General features: G+C 40.4%; 1 protein-coding gene across 1 annotated transcript; it reads left to right on the top strand.

Moving 5' to 3' along the window:
• Positions 1–2294: 2294 nt before the first annotated feature.
• LOC109043191 (trehalose transporter 1-like protein) lies at positions 2295–16842 on the top strand. The gene is made up of 8 exons (XM_019060312.2): positions 2295–2388; positions 6735–6852; positions 7467–7608; positions 8911–9090; positions 11242–11447; positions 13423–13893; positions 14792–15069; positions 16573–16842. Exons 2-8 carry the CDS (start codon positions 6772–6774, stop codon positions 16832–16834), a joined length of 1620 nt encoding a protein of 539 aa, XP_018915857.2. The 5' UTR covers positions 2295–2388; positions 6735–6771; the 3' UTR covers positions 16835–16842.
• Positions 16843–18253: the final 1411 nt, after the last annotated feature.

Below are 18253 nucleotides of genomic sequence, written 5' to 3'. Positions count from 1 at the left end.
CCGACTGTATACTTTTTTATAGCTTCGTATAGCCCGGCTATATGATTTGCTCCGCTTTCTACAGCCAGCTATATGATTTTCTACAGCCTTCTTTAGTCGGCTATAAGAACTCCTATGGTATTTTAAAACGCAGCTCCTATTGCCAATTTTTACCAGGGATATCGGATTATTGTACGCTCTTACTTGGAGAATTATAGTATGTACGAGTATTTCGGCACACAAACCCCCCCCCCCCCCCAAAAAAAAAATATCAAACTACTCCGGAAGTAAGATGAAGATAGAAGTTCAGAAACGTTTTCATTAAAAAGTTTTAGATTTAATTTCTGCAGTGCTTAGGGGCCAGTCGTCAACCTTCCGAGTTGAAATTTGAAGTTTTCTTGGGTATTCTTGTACTTCTGAACATTTGAAGTACAAAGTTGCACTCTTCCGATTTTTCAATCGGTTAACACGATCTTTTGAGAACAGACCTAGTCAATTGCGTGGACTAAAGTTTAGGACGAGTTCGCCGGAAACTTAATGACCAATATGCGGAACCATGTATCTTTGTTTGCGACGTCGCAGACTTCCTGTTATACTTTAATTTTCCTTGGAAAACAAGTCAACGGCAATCTCTTGAAAACTATCTAGATTTTTCCTCCATGTCGGTAGAATATTCTGTGTACATTTCAAGCTGTGAAGTTGGCTTGTTTCTCTTCGAGGGAATAAAATAAGAGTGGAAATTCGTGTAGTTCCGCACTTGAGTCATCAATACGGTATCTTGCCAGAATCACGCCCGTGTACACGTTATATTTTCCCATCGGTATGTTCAGCAACGACTCTGGAGAAATGCACCCTCCAGTTTCTATAATACTCTCAGTCTAAAATTAGGCACTGAAAACAGAACCTACGCCTTATCCTGCAGAACTGGAAATGAAGTAATGGACCGCTAGATAAGATACGAAATTAAGCATTCTGATACACGTACCTTAACCAAAAATTCACGTAGAACACGATTCTTGCATTAAAAATTACTGAAATTAACTCCTAAGTAAAAAATCACCGTTTTTATTTTACATTGGTTACAGGAAACTTGAATTGCCCGGTTACAAGAAACACAATATACGTGAGTTCAATCGCGTGCTACAACGGTTTCGGTAGGCTTCTCAATCAAGCAATGTACATCCTCAACCCTGAATTGTTCAAACTATAAACAACTTGTGCTATAGCTGAGTCAAAGCGTCAAGATTGAGGTCGCCAGATTTTCACATCGCCGAGAATGTCATAGTAGCATTTAATGCGCGCTTAGACTCACTTAGACCATTGTGTTTTCATGAGCGGGAGGTTTGAATTCACGCGTCAAGAAACATTAAGTATCTTAGTTAGGAGTCAATTTCAGTAATTTTTGTCGCACGAATTGTGTTTTACGTTAAATTTTGGTTAGGAAACATGTATCAGAATGCTTAATTTCGTACCTTGTCCAGTGCTGCCGTGCTAAGGAAAAACGTCGTATGAACCTCCAGGCGTTGCCAAATTTCCTTCGATAAAACACGAATTCCCTGGTAAACTTATGAATATTTTCTTTCCAACTTTTAAGATTATTTTGCTCGCAATTTCACCCTCAGTTCCTGGAAATTTCAAGGGAAAATATTCATAACTTTCCTCAAAAATGAAAGTTTTATCGAAGGAATTCTGGCAACTCTCGAATGTTCATACGGCGTTCTTCCTTAGCAAGGTAGGGTCCCTTTATACTGAGAGTCAAGACAATTTGAATCCATTTCTGATTGGTTCCCGTATTTTAGGCCTCCACAGTGTCACAAACGGGAATAAAGATTACATTTTTGCCAATTGCAAAGATTTTAATCTGGAATGGACCAGGGAATTACGGGTTCGGCAAGGAACAAACGGAATGATAGGAGGAACGGAGAAGGGCATTTGAGAATGGGCCGATCAAAGATTACGAAAAACATCCAATTTCTGTAATCTTTCTTTTCTGTGATATCCATGAGCCGTGTTGTCTTGACTCTCAGTATATAGGGACTCTATAGCAAGGCAGAGTGGTCCATTTGCTGACTTTGAGCGCGTATTTAGTCAAGACTTGAGAGCGAGCGCTGAGATGGACCATGCGATGCGGCAACTCGCGTGACTTGCGGTCACATGGCCAAACAATGCGGTGACGCAATAAAGTTGAACCTGCGAGCGCGTAGCTGTACGTATGTACCTTGCGACCGGCGGAGGTTCCTCCCATCGGGGTTCGCGGTGGCCATGGGCGAATTGGCGGCCCCCACCGTCCGCTTTCTCTGGCGCTCCGAGGCCCAGGCGTCAGTGCCACTTCGACCCTGGCATGGACGACTTCGGGCTCCGTCGATGTCGTTACAACCTCTCAGCTGACGTTGACCTACGATAATCCTGGTAAGTTCGTTTATCCATCTATATCATTAGCTTGCAAGGAGATCTCGGTTTGAGAATTCTTTTCAGCCTAGTCTAACACACGTGAACTACATCCGGAAGAAGACGAATTCGAAACAGAACTGCTGTAACGACCTTTTAAAGTTAGCTTAAAATTTAGTGCCTTTGATGCTCCAAATGACCACCATCTTGGGTCTCCGATGGAAAGAAAAAGGCGCAGACGTCATATTTTTCAGCACGGATCGGTGGCGGTGCATGCAAGGGACGAAGGCCTGGCCACCTCTCAAGTTTTTCGAGAATTTTTTTTTTTTTTTTTTTTTTTTTTTTGGGGTGAAATTTTACTCCATGAAAACGACAAAAAATTTCGTTCGAAGGAGGGGTGGGCCAATGTTCAAAATTATACCGGAGAAAGACTCAGCCCCCCTGGTGAAGGATGGGGGCCCTTAGACCCTCCGTCTTGTTTTGGTTTTAAATTTCGCATCTCCTTGAGAAAAATGAACGTATTTGTGCCAAAAGAAACTAGGTTTCACGCAAACCCTAAGCGCATAGTTCTTTTTAGCATAAATACGTCCAAATGTCAGTGCTCGCGCTGCTTTAGCGGTGGATGTAAGAAAAATACTGTCATGTTAATTTGTTTCGTGTCGCGTAGCTATTAGGTTTGCCACTAGGTTTATGTTTATGTTTTTGGAAAAAATATAGAAAAGTTGAGAGGCTTATAAGGGACAGAATGCGTTACAATTAGAAAAGTAAAATTTCTCGCGCAGAAGAAAAAAATGGGAATAAACGAAAACGCATTTAACTATCCCTACCCCCTTTAAATAAATCACAGACCTTGTACTCAGGTAAATGATATTTGAGTTCTAAGATTAACACAAACTTTTTGGCGGTGCGATACACGGGATTTTGTTCAAAAACGTGAGGTCTGATGGCAAAAAATGTCCTCATAGCTGTGTTTCCTATTACTCGTCTGTGTTGACTTTGTCAGCGAACCTAGCTTTGGCAATTCCAGTATCTATTTCGTGTCCCTAAGGGAGAGTGTAAAACGAATCTAGAATGCACGTGTTTTGTCAACACATGTATTAACACATGTATTGTGCGCACATATTGCAAGTGAGTCAAGTCTCTTTTTGAGGTCAAATGCGCAGCAGGGTTCGGGTCAAAGGAGAAACGAAACGAACGAGAATTAGTAGCAAACTTAGGAATAAAAAATGCACATGTGAGAAAGGAAAAAATAATTATGCATATTTGAGAAGAGTATGCTTTTCGAAAATAGGCATGAGATTTCTGTGTCCATGAATGATGATGACATCTTTAGTATTTTTACTGGAATATACGTATATACCCGAAAAAAATACAACGATTTATGCCAGTCTTCATTCGTTGCAAGACCTTGGAGGCATGTGACTGAACTTGCGTCAAATTTCAGTTCAAAAGATTACGCTCAGAAAGTCGTAAAGTATGTATATTTTCGTCCAAAAAAAAAAAAAAAAAAAAAAAAAAAGTCGGCATTTAAGCATTTAACCGGCATCTAACAATAGGTGATGTTCATACACTTCAAGTGGCACGTGGGTAAATATTCCAATACCTCTTAAATTGATCGAACGATTGAGAAGAGGAAAGTTTGAAATGTCTTCGTACAAGCATTTCAATATGCTCTGGCCTCATATTTGTTCAGGCGATGTCACCTTCTATGTTCTTACGCATTTCGGAGAAACTGGTAATTGATACAGTTTGCACCTTAGTACTTACTCAAGCCGGCACCGATCGTTCCACGTTCCATGGAAGTACTGACAAACTGAAACAATGTCATGACATTGAAAACGGTTATTTTCGAGTTGAGCTATTGTCTTACCTCGAACACCTAGCTCCGTGGCCGGCGTCAACCTGAGTAATATCGCCGACGGCATATCCGCACCAATTATCAAAACAACTATTTCGAGCTAGATGCCTTCAGTTTCAATTACCTCCATTGTTGCCTTCACTTCTCAACGACGTATAAATTTCACATAATACATACATAGCTCCTTGTTATGCCGAACACAAATCTTTAATGAGAATGTTTTCGATTGCAATTTACCTACGTAAAACCTAAGTAATGATAGTTCCTTCATCGTGGAAAAATGTTAGGCTCTCTTGTATCCATACTGAATTCTCCCAACAAATGATGTATAGGTACGTAGAATTTAGATCATATTTATCTACCAGCAACAGGCAGGAAACGGCGTTTTAATCGGGCAATAAAATAGCTCGGGGCCCAGAGTATCTGAGATTGAAGCCTCACACGACTTTCAAAATTACCTTTCCTGAGACACTTTTAATACCAAATGTAAATAAAAAACCATCTTAAAGAATTTTGAGTGCTTTTTAGGTTGGAGAGAAAAAAAAATTTACGGCAGGTATGAGTCACTCCCTCTAAGCATGGCAAAATTATATCAGAAACTACATTTTGAAAATGAGAAATTCAGACTATGGAACGAGCAGACTTGAGAGGTGTTTAAGGAAGATCTTAAGCAAGAAGTTATTTAAAGAATTCGAAAAAACGGATGAGCCTCTCGAGAGACTTTAGTGTTTCAGTCAGTCATGTTGCCGCATGCAATATGGCTCGGAATGCTGCGTTTGAAGTATTGCAATTTGCAATCATGAATAATATTCGCCATTTCGGTATTTCTTGGCACAGCGCGCCAAAGCTACATTCGATTATTACAGATGATAAGGTCGATAACGTTGCGGAGGATTAATATATTAAGCACTTCGCCAGACTGAAGAGCGACCTATAGGCTTTCGCCTGTTAATCAGTGTTCATTTCCAATTCAGTTCCACATAATATGGATCATTCTTTTTCTTTCTTTCTTTTCATTTCATTTACTTTCATTTTTCTGCCAGTATTCAGTTTCATGCGTCGATGGTACAAAACCAACGGTGGTGGTTAAAAGCAAGTATCCTAGTGATGATTGAGATTGCAGAGTTACATTAATCTCTTTTTCCTTTCTTCCCTCCATTTTTCAAGAAAATATCAACAATATTTTTTTCTGGCATGAGATCATAGAATATTTTTGGAGGGGCGAGGAAAGATCTTAAGTAGATTCTTGAGGTGCTTATGCAAAGAAAACGAAAAGGACACGAAATGGATGAATATCGTTTAATGTGATGTAAAATGTGACAAGTTCAAGGGCACGCTTTTTCGATGTAAAATTTTTACTTCGAGCCTTTTGCTATACTTGTGAACTTTGAGTAATAGATAGACCTAGCGGACATAGTGGGTAATGTTCAAATTGTGTACTTGTTTCATGTTCCAGTTGTAGTTGCAAACGCCACACCATTAATCATTATTGACTAAAGATGCCTGCACATAAATTTCTACAACTATGACAAGGATTGACGGCATTGTTTGTAGATTATACACAAATGAAGATTTCATAGTTGTCGGTTCTGTTTAAAATTCTCGACATTTTACTCTTGGGTATATAATTCCCAAACTTAAGTTTTTTCTTTGTTTAAGAGAAAAATTGCAGTAACTATTCATTGATACTTTTTTATGTCAGCTACTAGCTAAATTGAACGTATTTGTGCTGAAAGGAACTATGTGCATAAAGTTTACATGCAACATAGTTCCTTTTAGCACACAAATACGTCCAGTTAATGCTCGAGGCAAGGGAACACAATCTATGGGAGGCCAATTTTTGTGACAAGGCTCTATTGAGAACAAAAAACTGTCAATTTACGGAGTTGACATTTGTCAATTTTTCTCGCCAAACGTGACTGCAATGATGTTGCATGTGATCGATATTTCTTGAGATGAGGCATATTATCTGTCTAAAGTGTGAAATTATCACGCCGGCTACTCTTCCATGCACTTTTTGACATTTTAGCGGGAACGGAGTTGACTGTCTAGAGTTACCTAAGTCAGAAAGTCATATTAAATAATATAAAATCTTACGAGAAACTCGTAACAAATATAGCTCCTAAGGCGCGAGCCGCTTCGGGGGATTTGACCGCTAAACGGTCATGTCGTAATGCCAGCGGAGCGTTACAAGTTTACGCCTCGCGCCAAGACGCCTTCAATTTTGCAGATGCAACACGGACGTCCATCAAGCACGAATAGTCGTATCTCTGCGCCGTCATCAACGCTCATCTTTTCCCTCGCTCTATTTCTAATTCCATTTCCATATTATGTTAGTTCCATCTGTCTTATTTGTGGTTGTGCTTCAAGGGCTATGTGAGCAACACAGCCGGAAATAGGATAGACGTAATCTGTTATCTTTTGTTATATTTTTTCTTTTTTTAATTTTTCCGAAAGTATATTATTTTTAAGAAACAAGTGTTGACTGACACTCTGCATTTATTTGCAGTTTCCGTTAAAGATTATCAACTGACTCCAAGTTCAAAATGGAATTGCACCTAGATACATGTCCTGATGGCCAATCTCAGCAATGTCAAAGCAGTTCACTGCGACAAACCTTAGCTCAGGTAAGATAGGAGGCAAGTTGAAAGCCCTAATAAATATAGTATGTATTTATAGCTCTTACTCATAGTACATCTCAGAATATATTGTGTCTTGGGACAATCTGAAGAGGTATAATATTGAGAACTATTATAAGCCAAAATAACACAACATGATTGAAACTGAAAGATCTAGTCGTGACCAAAGAGAGTTAGTAAGTGATGCCGGTATAGTCCGGGTTCCGGCTTGAAAATACAAAAATTGGTGAAATGAGTGCCGCGGCCGACTGTGTGGTATATATACTTATCCAGGCCTGTAATTATCTTCACTGACCAAATGATGCTCATTATTTTCAATCTCGGTTACCTAATAAAAGTGAACAATTCAAATAGTGTCATAGGCATTTAGAAGTATACGTATAAACTAGTCCCAGTGGAAAATTGTGAGTCCATTGGAAGCATTGGCAATTAGCGGAAGTCCACTCATATATTTGCAAAAAAAGCACTTTTCTTTGTAAGTATTATGCTTATTCAATTTCATCAACAGATAATTCAGGGAAATGTAAATCACTACTGTCGCAAGTTGTTATGAGATGTGTGTAAGTGATGAGTTGGAACTCAAGTGAAATTTTTTTACGCAGGTTTTAGCAGCGACTGGCAAAAGCTTGATCATGCTAAGTATTGGAATGTTGATCGGATTCCCAACCGTTCTCATTCCCGTCCTGACGAGCAAAGATTATAAAGGTGACTTGCACTTCAACAGGGATCAAGCGTCCTGGTACGGTACGGTAAGCCACTCCACCTTTCATTTTAGCTTTCTACCTAATCAATCTTTCAGCTCAAAATGTCACCCGTCTACTGACATTGATCATGTATGTGCCTTAAAATAGTGTACACAGCGGCTGTGATGCTATGTTTTCATGTCCAATTTTAATGAAGAAACTACCTTTTGAAGAGCATACGGTGCGTATGCTGTACGACAACACGCATCACGTAGTTCCAGGCGAGCGTTCATAATTGAACGTTGAAACTTAGTGCTCGGACACAGATCTTTAATTCAGATCCTTCAATTTCTCGCCTAAAATCAAAACATCAAAGCACAAACTTGTGACACGTACATACAATGACCCATTGTTACGTCAACTTCTCTTGATAAAAGCTGCGATGAAGCACAATTGGCGACACCAGAGAACACTTCGTACTAACCGCCGAAATGCAGGTTAGGTGACTGATGCATGAATAACTGAGGCAGTGAGACATGCTGACTTACGTTAACTGCCTCACCGATACTCGCAGATTTGCTTTTTTACCTCCGAAACGGGGACAAACACTTTCAGAATTAAGGTATCCCTATATTTTTAGGCGGTCCTTGAGCCTCAAAATGTATCCCCAAATGTTTTATACCACTCTATATTTTACGCGAATAAATTTCATGAAATTTTCCATCTCTGCTCGGTTGTTGTATCACCTCTTCCTACGGATGTATCCACTGGTTACAAGATATACTTAAGAGCAAGCGCTTCGAACATAGCGTCTCTGTAGCTCACACTTTTTTCCTTTCGAAAAATAAAATCCGATACTTACCGTGGATTTTTTGCTGCAGTCAAAAACTCAGAAAAGTAACTAGGTTGACAAGTCTACCGCAGACGATTTTATGGCGTACAATTTTAAGTGTACGGCTTTTTACATTATATTTTATTGGCTTATATACTCTTTTTTTCTCTTGTTCTGCGACAAGAAATTAATTCGCAATGGGCTGTCGTGCCGTGCAGTTCATGATACCTCTGGAAACTCATCCGGAGAGAAAACAAGCAAGTTTTGTGAATTTTTCTAATTTCCATTATTTTTATTTGGAGAAAACGACAGGTACTGTTAGTGTAACATCACATTAATCAGATGTCTCGATTTTTCATCGCCAAAATAATACAGCTATATTGCTTTATACAGCGAAACATAGCTAAAAGAAACAGAGCCGTTGAAGAAAGCGGATATAAAGGTTTTAAAAGCATCCAGTTACATTCCCAAAGGCTCTAACCAATGGTCTAACTATTTATCCTTACTGTAAATTATTGGTTCTGATTTCAGGAGCCCTGACATACATTTTTCAACCGGTGGGCAGTATTGCATCAGGAGCTTTGCTCCAGTCATTCGGATGTAAAAAACTCATGATACTCATCAATGTTCCTCAAATTGGCTGTTGGTTGATGATCTATTTTGCCACCTCCAACTTTGTTTTATACGTTTCCAGTGCCTTAGTAGGATTAGGTAAGTGTCCTGTTGTTCTCAGACCACACATGTGAAAGGCATTCTTTGCAAAAATGAGACACATTTTGACCTGCTGCACTGAACCTCTCATCTAGCGCAGAAGCGCCGCACCTCTTGCGTCTCGCCAATGCAGCTAAAAGATAGGAAATTTCCTTCAGAGCCACATGATGCAACCATATCTACACATGAACCAACAGTAAATTCGCCAGCTGCGCAGTCTTAATATTTCATTTTCTGTCACGTGCGTTAACGGCAGTAGATCAACTTTTATAATAAGGAGCCATAGGTGAAATAGGCAGCAAAATTTTTCGTTTTTTTCGAGTTTTCATGATTCAAATTGTTTTTAGCAGGGGCATGTACCCTCCAAGTCTTTCGGAAAATGTCCCAAATGGTAAACGAAAACTTGGATAACGACGGTGAAACTCCCAAATCACGTATCTCAGTTTGCGACGTTGCAGATTCCGTGTCGCACTTTATTTTTTGAAGGAAAAACCACTCAACGCCCATTCTTTTAAACTTCCGTAATTTTTCTTCTGTATGCTAGGAAAGTTCTGTGAAAATTGAAAGGAATTATGTTGATTTGTTCGTCTTCGAAAAAATAAAATGGGAGCGGAAATTTTTAAACATCGCAAACGAGGTTTGAGAGTTTCACCTTCGATAAGTGTAAAATGATTGCGTTTTCCTTAAATACGATACGTTTTCCCTTACAATTATTGCAAAAAAGAATCCATAAAAGCAGATACGGAAAGTGTTGGCTAAAATTGTTGCCAATAAGTATGCTTTTAGTGGAGGACGACCTGCTTTATTAAAGCCGATGCACAATTCTGCCAGTTGCTAGCTTGAGCAGGCATCTTCTGTTTTAACAAACAATCGTTCCAGCATCAAATATATTTAATCAATTAACAGGGCACGGATGAAATGAAAAATATGAAATATTGGAAATTTCCGCGTGAAATATTTCATGATATCTCGCAAAATTGTGAAAAATTGAAACATATCTTCAGGGGCTGGGTAATGGGTATGCAGAACACACCCCAAAAAGCAAAAACCAGTCGCCTTTCATTTAATTTTGCATTTAATTTCGAAAAATATTTTTCAATATTTTTCATATTTTTCTGAAATTTATATAATATTTCACATGAAATTTCAAGATTTTATTTTTCATGAAAAATTGCAACCCTGCTTACCCTATAGTTAGTTTGCCGTCCCTGGTAAAAATTGGCGATAGGAGCTGCGTTTCAAAATACCATAGGAGTTCTTATAGCCGACTGAAGAAGGCGATAGAAAATCATAAACAGACATTAATTTTCCTTTACTACATATTTGTTTTCATCAATTAAAATGAGAATAATCCATACAGAGTGTGCAAACATTTCAAAGTCATGAGTTGAACAACGCTGACTCCACGAGATTGAATATTAGAACCTAACACAAAGCGGAGCGGCGGCGCACTGGCGCCTACAAACCTAACAGGGATACTTCACGCATTGCGCAATGCGTGAAGTATCCCTGTTAGGTTTGTAGGCGCCAATGCGCGTTTCGCGCTCTCTGACCGCCCGTCGCGCCGCAGCGTACCACGGCGCTTGAAGGAACTATTTCACACCAGAGGTATTGCACAGTATCGTACGAAATTGAAGGCGCTCCAACATATTAGGAATGGCAGGCATCCCTCAAAAGCACGGAGCTTTCCTCGCAAAATAAATCGAGATACTACGGCCCAAAAAGAGAGCGGTAGTCCAAAAACTCACTAAGTTCTAGCATCCGTAATTAGTAACATGTAGCATACACTTAATAGCCTGGCTGTTGCTCAATCGCCATCGGCTATAAAAGGCTATAAGAAATTGTGCAGCCGGCTGTAGAAGCTATTGAAAATCTTACAGTCGGCTGTAGGTCTATGGTATTTTGGAACACAGATTCTACTTCCAAGTTTTACCAGGGTATCGTTTGCGGTGTTTGAAAATCTTCGCTCCTTCTTTATTTTTTTAAATGAGGAGAACAAATTGACATCGTTTCTTGAGGTTTCCCCGAATTTCCCTCTCCCAGGGAAGAAACTTTACGGCAGTTTTCAAAAAAATCAAAATTGGCAGATTCTACTGCCAATTTTTACCAGGGGTGGAAAAAATTATTCTTACGCATCTTTAAAATTTTTAGTGATAGGACTGATGGAGGCCCCGACGATTCGATACATCAGCGAGATAAGTCACCCATCTCTGCGAGGGATCCTCACGACCTACTCGGTTCTGTTCACGTCCCTGGGATTTTTGGCCGTTTACTCCCTCGGGAGCTTGACCGATTGGCAGCACGTGGCCCTCATCAGCGCAGCAGTGCCCGTCATATGCATTATCATCTTGTTCCAGGTACGCAACTTACAAGCTCTTGATACATCTTAACAATGGGCTCACGCCAGACGATTTCGAGTATCGGCGAAATTCCGGAGTTTGCGCAATTGCGCACATTAAACGGGAACAGTATGGCATGCTGATTCATATGAGAGCGAAATAAAATGTTCTCCGAGTGAAATTTGAACAGATTGTGATTAGATGCATGATGACGGTGAAACTTTCAGATCACGTATCTCGGTTTGGAATGTTGCAGACTTCCTGACATCATTAATTTTTTAAATTGAAAACCAACTCAACGTTATTTGGATTGCATTTTGCAAAAAGGAACCAGGAGTTTTGCAATGTTGCTCAGATTATGCAACGTCTTTTATCCTGGAAGAAAAACCTGATTATCCACTAACAATTTCTATTTTACTCCCTGAAAACTGTAAATCTAAGACAAAATTCCCATGTAAATTTCATATTTTTTCATGGTTTCAGTCATTTTATTGCGAAGGATGAAGATGCACAATCTTAGCATCATTGCAATTCTTCTGGTTCCTTTTTGCAAAATGCAATCCATTTCTTGCATGATATTCCTTCAGTCTTCAGTGTGCGAAGAAAATTATGTAAAAACATCAAGGAATCATGTTGATTTGTTCTTATTTAAAAAAATGAAATGGGAACGGAAATTCTGAAATACTGCGAACGAGGTAAGGGATCTGGGAGTTTCCCCGTCGATGAGTATAGTAGACAGAACATTGGCGATTTTGCCGCTACGTAAGTCAAGATTCAGTATGAAACTGAAATCGTCATTCTGGAGGTAAAAAGCTCATTCTAGCACAGTTTGCCCTCAGTGAGAAACTCATCCGCGGGCACAGTTTTCTTTTATAGAGAGAAAAATACTGTCTATAATAGTGCAACGCTAGTTACCACCCATCAGGAAGGCCAGAGGAGACAAGCTCCGGCTCTAATTTGACCTATCATCGGCGCAGCGTAGCCTCCCGACTACCTGCTTCCCAGCAAATCGTGCGCTCGATTTACAATTTGTGTTCAAATCGTGTGCAATCAAATTTCATTCGAATGAACTTTTTCTCTTTTAATATAAAGAGAATTTCAGTTTAATACAAAATTTCGAAGCACGTTGGCAAGATCACCAACACTGTCTAAACTAAATATAGTCTGCAGCGTTCATAACATGATCAATTCCTTTTATTGAATATTAAATATATCGACGGTGAAAGTCGGCAATCACTTAACTCAATTTGCGACGTCGCAGACTTCCTGTCATACTTTATTCTTTAAACGGAAAACTACTCAACGGTAATTCCTTAAAACTGCCGTGATTTTTCTTCTATGTGCGAGGAAAATTCTGCAAAAACTGCAAGGAATCATGTCCATTTGTTCTCCTTTAAAAAAATAACATAGTTGCGGAGATTTTCAGACACCGCAAACGAGTTATGCGATTGCCGACTTGCACCGTCGATATGTTGTGTTTGTCCCTCCCTTTTTGAGGGAAAACGCAGGAAATCGATAAAAATCAAGAGAGATTTTCATTCATTCCTTTTTGCCTTCAGGAAAGCTTACGTCATCCCTAGCTTGTCCCCCTCCCTCCCCTTTACACGCCGTCGTCCACCGCTAGCCCCCCCCCCCCACTTGGGTGACATAAAATGGATTACATTTTGCAAAAAGGAACCAAGAGCATTCCAATGTTGCTAGGATGGTGCAACTTACATTATTTGCTATAAATTACAGGAATCATGCAAAAAATAAATTTCACAAAGGTAATTTTTGGTTTGAATTTACAGTTTATTGGAAGTAAAGATAAAACTTTGTTTAAATAATCAGTTTATAATTGCACGGTATGAGGAGTCGCACAATTTTAGCGACTTTGGAATAGGTACTCTTGGTTCCTTTTCACAAAATGCAATCCATATATGGACGACCCCATAGCACGGCACGCTGAGCGGATGATTTCAACTTGTGACTTTTTTTGCATTTGTGACCGTAGATTCCTGAGACACCGATGTGGTTGATGTCGAAAGGGCGGGCGGCGGAGGCCCTGGAGTCGCTGCAGTGGCTCCGCGGCTGGACAACCGCGGACATGGTGGAAGACGAGTTCGCCAAACTGGAGTACTACGCCAAGAAGAAGTCCTGCAAAACCCTGCACGGCTACGGGAAAAGCGTCGACACCAAGGACGAGGTCAAGGAGACCCCGGCGGAAAACGGCGTCGACGGCGTCTCCGGTGGCGGGAAGATGAGCGTCAAGCCCTCGGTCAGCTTCCAGGTGGAAGTGGGCTTCGAAAAACGGGGATTCGCCGACAAGTTGGGCGACCTGACGTGCAAAGAAATGACTGTGCCGCTGGGAAAGTGTATCGTTCTGATAACGCTATCCTGCTTCAGCGGACTGCCCCTCATCCGGCCTTACTTGGTCGCCATCTTCGCTCAGCTCAATCTTCCTATTCAACCAAATTGGACCTCAGTGAGTACGTCTACCATCCTCAGAAACATTGGTCGCAATCCTAAGCGGATCCGAGGGGGAGGGGTCGTGGGGGTGTCAAGTTCACCCCCGTTCCAGTGGCGTCGCGTGCTTCGCGATATATCGATTGTAATACCATTTAAACCTATGGAAAAGGATCGCTGAACAGGGTGTTCGCAGCGAACACCTTAATAATCGATTCTTTACCATAGGTTTAAATGGCATAACAATCGATACATCGCAATTCACGCCACGCCACTGTACGGCATGTTGTGTAGTACAAAAGGGCTGTTGCTTTACTTTAAACATTGGAACATGGCATTTTCGCAGATCTTGATCCTTTTTTGCTAGGAAACTATAGGTACTCGAAATCATAAAAATTGATTCCTTGACTTGCACGGAAGATCTATGGTTGTGAACTTACCGTATGTTCTTACCGAAAATGCTATCAATAGAATGTTCTCGGAATCTTAGAATCGTTTTGCTGGTTATCCTAACTACGGACTGCAGAGTCCAAAAATACTTACTTACAGTGTAATTCGGCTATTATAGATCTCCTGCCCAAAATTACGCGGAAAAAAAAAAGTGTCACAATCCCAACTATGTTCCTGGCAGAATTTGGCGCCAGATATTAGAGTAGTTGCGCACGAGCTAGAGGTATGGTTAAGTCAGCTGAAAGTGTGATTGGATCAATCATACCTCAAGCTGGCGCCCTCGCAGTCAGCATAAGCGTGCGGTTGGATTAACTTTACGGCTGGCTGGTGCCTGTACACTTGGAGCCAGTGCAACTTCTCTTATAGCTGGCGCCAAAATCAGCTGGAAGTATAGTTGAGATTGTGATTCTTTTTGTTTCAGTATGTACATAGTTATTTTTTCATCCAAAATGCCATTTTTGTTGCAGGTTTTGGTGACTTTCCTCGGGATAGCGGGTAACATCGGTTGCATGGCACTTGTAAATCGAGTGGGGAAGAAGCCGTTGGTGATCTGTTCTTCGGCAGCCTCTGCTGTGTGCTTGATTTTGCTCTCGATATTCCTCATGCAGTCGACGCCCGAAGCCATGCAGGACCGCGCCAACCCCAACTGGTGGCCTCTCATACTATTCTTCGTCCTCTTCTTCTCATTCAACATGGGTCTCCAGCCGTTGCCGTGGGTTTACCTTAGCGAGATACTCCCCTATAAGTGAGTGTACCACTGCGATACGACTGCTTATCTTTTACAAGAGGGTAGAAGGAATACCAGCAGGCTGATTATTGAAATTAATAGACAAAGCTATAGACAAAGAGTACGGGACGGATGGACCCTTTATGGTCACTCCCTGACGATATCCATTCCATTCATTTCGATAAAACTCGAAAAAGTAAACCAGCAGTACCTTCAGGGCCGGATTAAGGGGGTGGCCACATGGGCCGCGGCCCATGGCGGCAAATTTAGGGGGCGGCAAATTTTGCAATATTTTTTTAAATGTAGGTATAAAAATAAAATTGTAAACGGAAAAAGGCGACAAAATCTTGCATTTCCTGTAAGTATCGTAATTTCTAATTTTGTCGTTTTGCGGTGATACAAAAGGCAGCACCTTTAATTAGTCGAGTTATGAGAGAAACCAAACACGCAATTTGGCCAGAACGCTCATTTATGAACATTCTTGGCCGTTTTGGTCTGACATTGGAATCTGCATTTTGTCAGTGACATTTTTGTATCAGAGGGTTGGCTGCCCTTTCATTAGTCTAGTTGAGAGAGAAACCAAACACGCAATTTTGCCTGGAGCGGCGCAGCGCAGAGAGCAATGATGACGAGGACTTGAGATGAAAAGAAGAGGCCCTCGGCGCGGCGGTCGGCATGTAACACATATTAGCGCCTACAAGACTGCATGAATACTTCACGCATAGCGTCAAACACAGTGCGGTCAGCAGCGGTCGGCGTGAAAGGCATAGCGCCTACAAGAGTGTAGGAATACTTCACGCATTGCGCCAAACTAAGTCCGATCAGCACGGCGCGGTGGTGGAAGTTAAAATTATTAAATCACATTTATGATTGTTCTTTCATAATTTTTTCGTTCATTTCTTATTAATGGAAAGCATTCTCCACACAGAGACAGGTTTACGGAACTTAGCTTTTGCACCAAGTTCCGTGAATTTTTGCTAGTATTGTTGACAGGGCTTCCGAAAAAAATGTATTCAACACGAGTAAACGCGTCTTATGCATCCCTCTCCCTCCGGCACGTTCACTTGACGGTTTTTATTGATGTTTCAAAACGAATGAGATGGGGGCGGCAAAATACAGGCGGCCCATGGGCGGCAAGTAGGTAAATCCGGCCCTGAGTACCTTTGGCTTCATTTTGGAGTTTTAATGATTCTTTATTTCTGTTCATCGATGATTTTCTTGAGAATTGATGATCTTTAGCTGAAATCCCGCAATTCAAAAATCAAGAATGATAATCGCTCAGATTGAGGCATATACTGATGTAAATCTATTAATACTCAGTGTCTTGGTATGCATTGTGTGGGTAGAACCGCATCCAACGTTAATTTCACTTTTTTTGGCCAAAATTATTGAATTTAATACTTGCAAAAACAATGTGAGGATTCAATTAAAATTACCTCAAATTTTCCAAAAAGTATAAAAAATTATACAGTTATGCTTCAATCGACTTCTATAATTAAATTTCCTGTTTGGACTTTTCAGGGGTCGAGGAATCGCCACTGGTATCGCAGCGAGTATTTTCTACATCGTGATTTTCTTCGGCGTCAAGATGTTCTCTACGATGGAGCGAGAGCTAGGACTGCAAGGCACGTTCCTGCTCTATGCTGCTGTTTGTATCGCGGGAATTTTCTTCACATATTTTATCCTTCCAGAGACCGAGGGACGGTTCTTGTCGGATATAGAAACTGATGCTGAGCGCGAGATCACAGTCATATCAAATAAAGGAAATACAGTCAATGCATGAACCAAAAATTCGCATTATTATTTAAACCTTAACCACCCTACAGAACTTTTAACGCAGTAAAATTGCACTTTTATTAAATTTTATTGCAACAAATTTCGAAAGTGAGTGCCTTTTAAATTAGAGGATAGGCAGCTTACAGAACATTCTGATACAATGACATGCGATCGCAGTTAAATATGCGCGTAGTCTGTACCACTTGAGGTGCGTACAGCTTGTCTCTCAGTAAAGATTATTTACGCTATTTTTACTCTGATGGATCATACAGGTTGTTCCACTGAATTCAATCTTTAAATTCCATTCATTATTCAAAAGAGCGTACTGATCTCCCCTCCTCCTTCTCCTCCTCCTCCTCTTCCCTCCCCTAACTTCCACACAAACTCACGAGCCTAAAGACACAATTAAGAAATTTAAGTCACAGAAATGCCTCACTTCGTTCTTGGTCTCATTTTTATTTTATATGAAAAAATAATCCACACCCGAATCTAATTACCTGCAAAATCTGAGGGATCAATTGTTTTATTTTTTTCGTCTGATGCATAACTTCTTACTTATTTATTTATAATTTTTTTAACGGATCCCTTTACTCGGGACCTCTTGGCGGTTTCTCTCAAGGCCTCTAGTCGGTCGAATAGGAACATGTTCCTAGTTCAAAACGGGCAATTTCGCGTATGCCATTATACAGTTTGATGAGGATAGTAGAAAGCCCAGGTCGTAGGGATTTGGAAGAATTTGCGCATTCGAAATACTTTCAGAATCCACCGTTAATTTTCAGTGTGATGTTGAGATAATATTCGAAACCAAAACTTGACTTCATTTTGCAACTTTGGGAACTGCTATTTCTGGCTCATCCGTAAAAACGATTACATGCATTGGGGAATCAAAAGTACATACGTTTCTAAAGTGAGCTACAGATTGTCTTTCCCAATTGCAAAATGTAAACCAACTATTACTCGGAAAATCTTCTCAACTTTGACCACGTGGAATGTCAGCTGTTGAATAGCGACATTGTAGGTAATGTACCTAATCTGTATATGGCCCGTCTTCTATACGGCTGTTCAACTTCAACAGGAAAGTAAGAGCCACTGATAATGTAGAGAGGCGTTCCGACGTCAATCAACTTGAAGCCGGTAATAAAGACAGCCTCGGGTTCGAATCCCACTTTAAACAGCAATTTTCCCGATCGATTAGGTGCCGTGATAATCCTATTATCACTTATCTTCGAGCAAAAAGTGTTGCCATGTCACAAATATTGTGTAAAAAACTTAATTGAATTCATCAACTTCAGAATTCAGCGCAATTGACTTGCGCTTCAACTTAGCCTCCAGGAAAAGCTCGTAATTTTTATGGAATACCTACCGCTGTATGCTGAGGAATCTTTTTAATAAATTAAGAGAACGATCAAAACACCCAGTAAAATGT

The sequence above is a fragment of the Bemisia tabaci genome, chromosome 1 (assembly GCF_918797505.1).
Source record: "Bemisia tabaci chromosome 1, PGI_BMITA_v3".
Classification (NCBI taxonomy): Eukaryota; Metazoa; Arthropoda; class Insecta; order Hemiptera; family Aleyrodidae; genus Bemisia; species Bemisia tabaci.
Note: the sequence above shows the minus strand (reverse complement) of the source record. Positions and strands in the feature narration are given on the sequence as shown.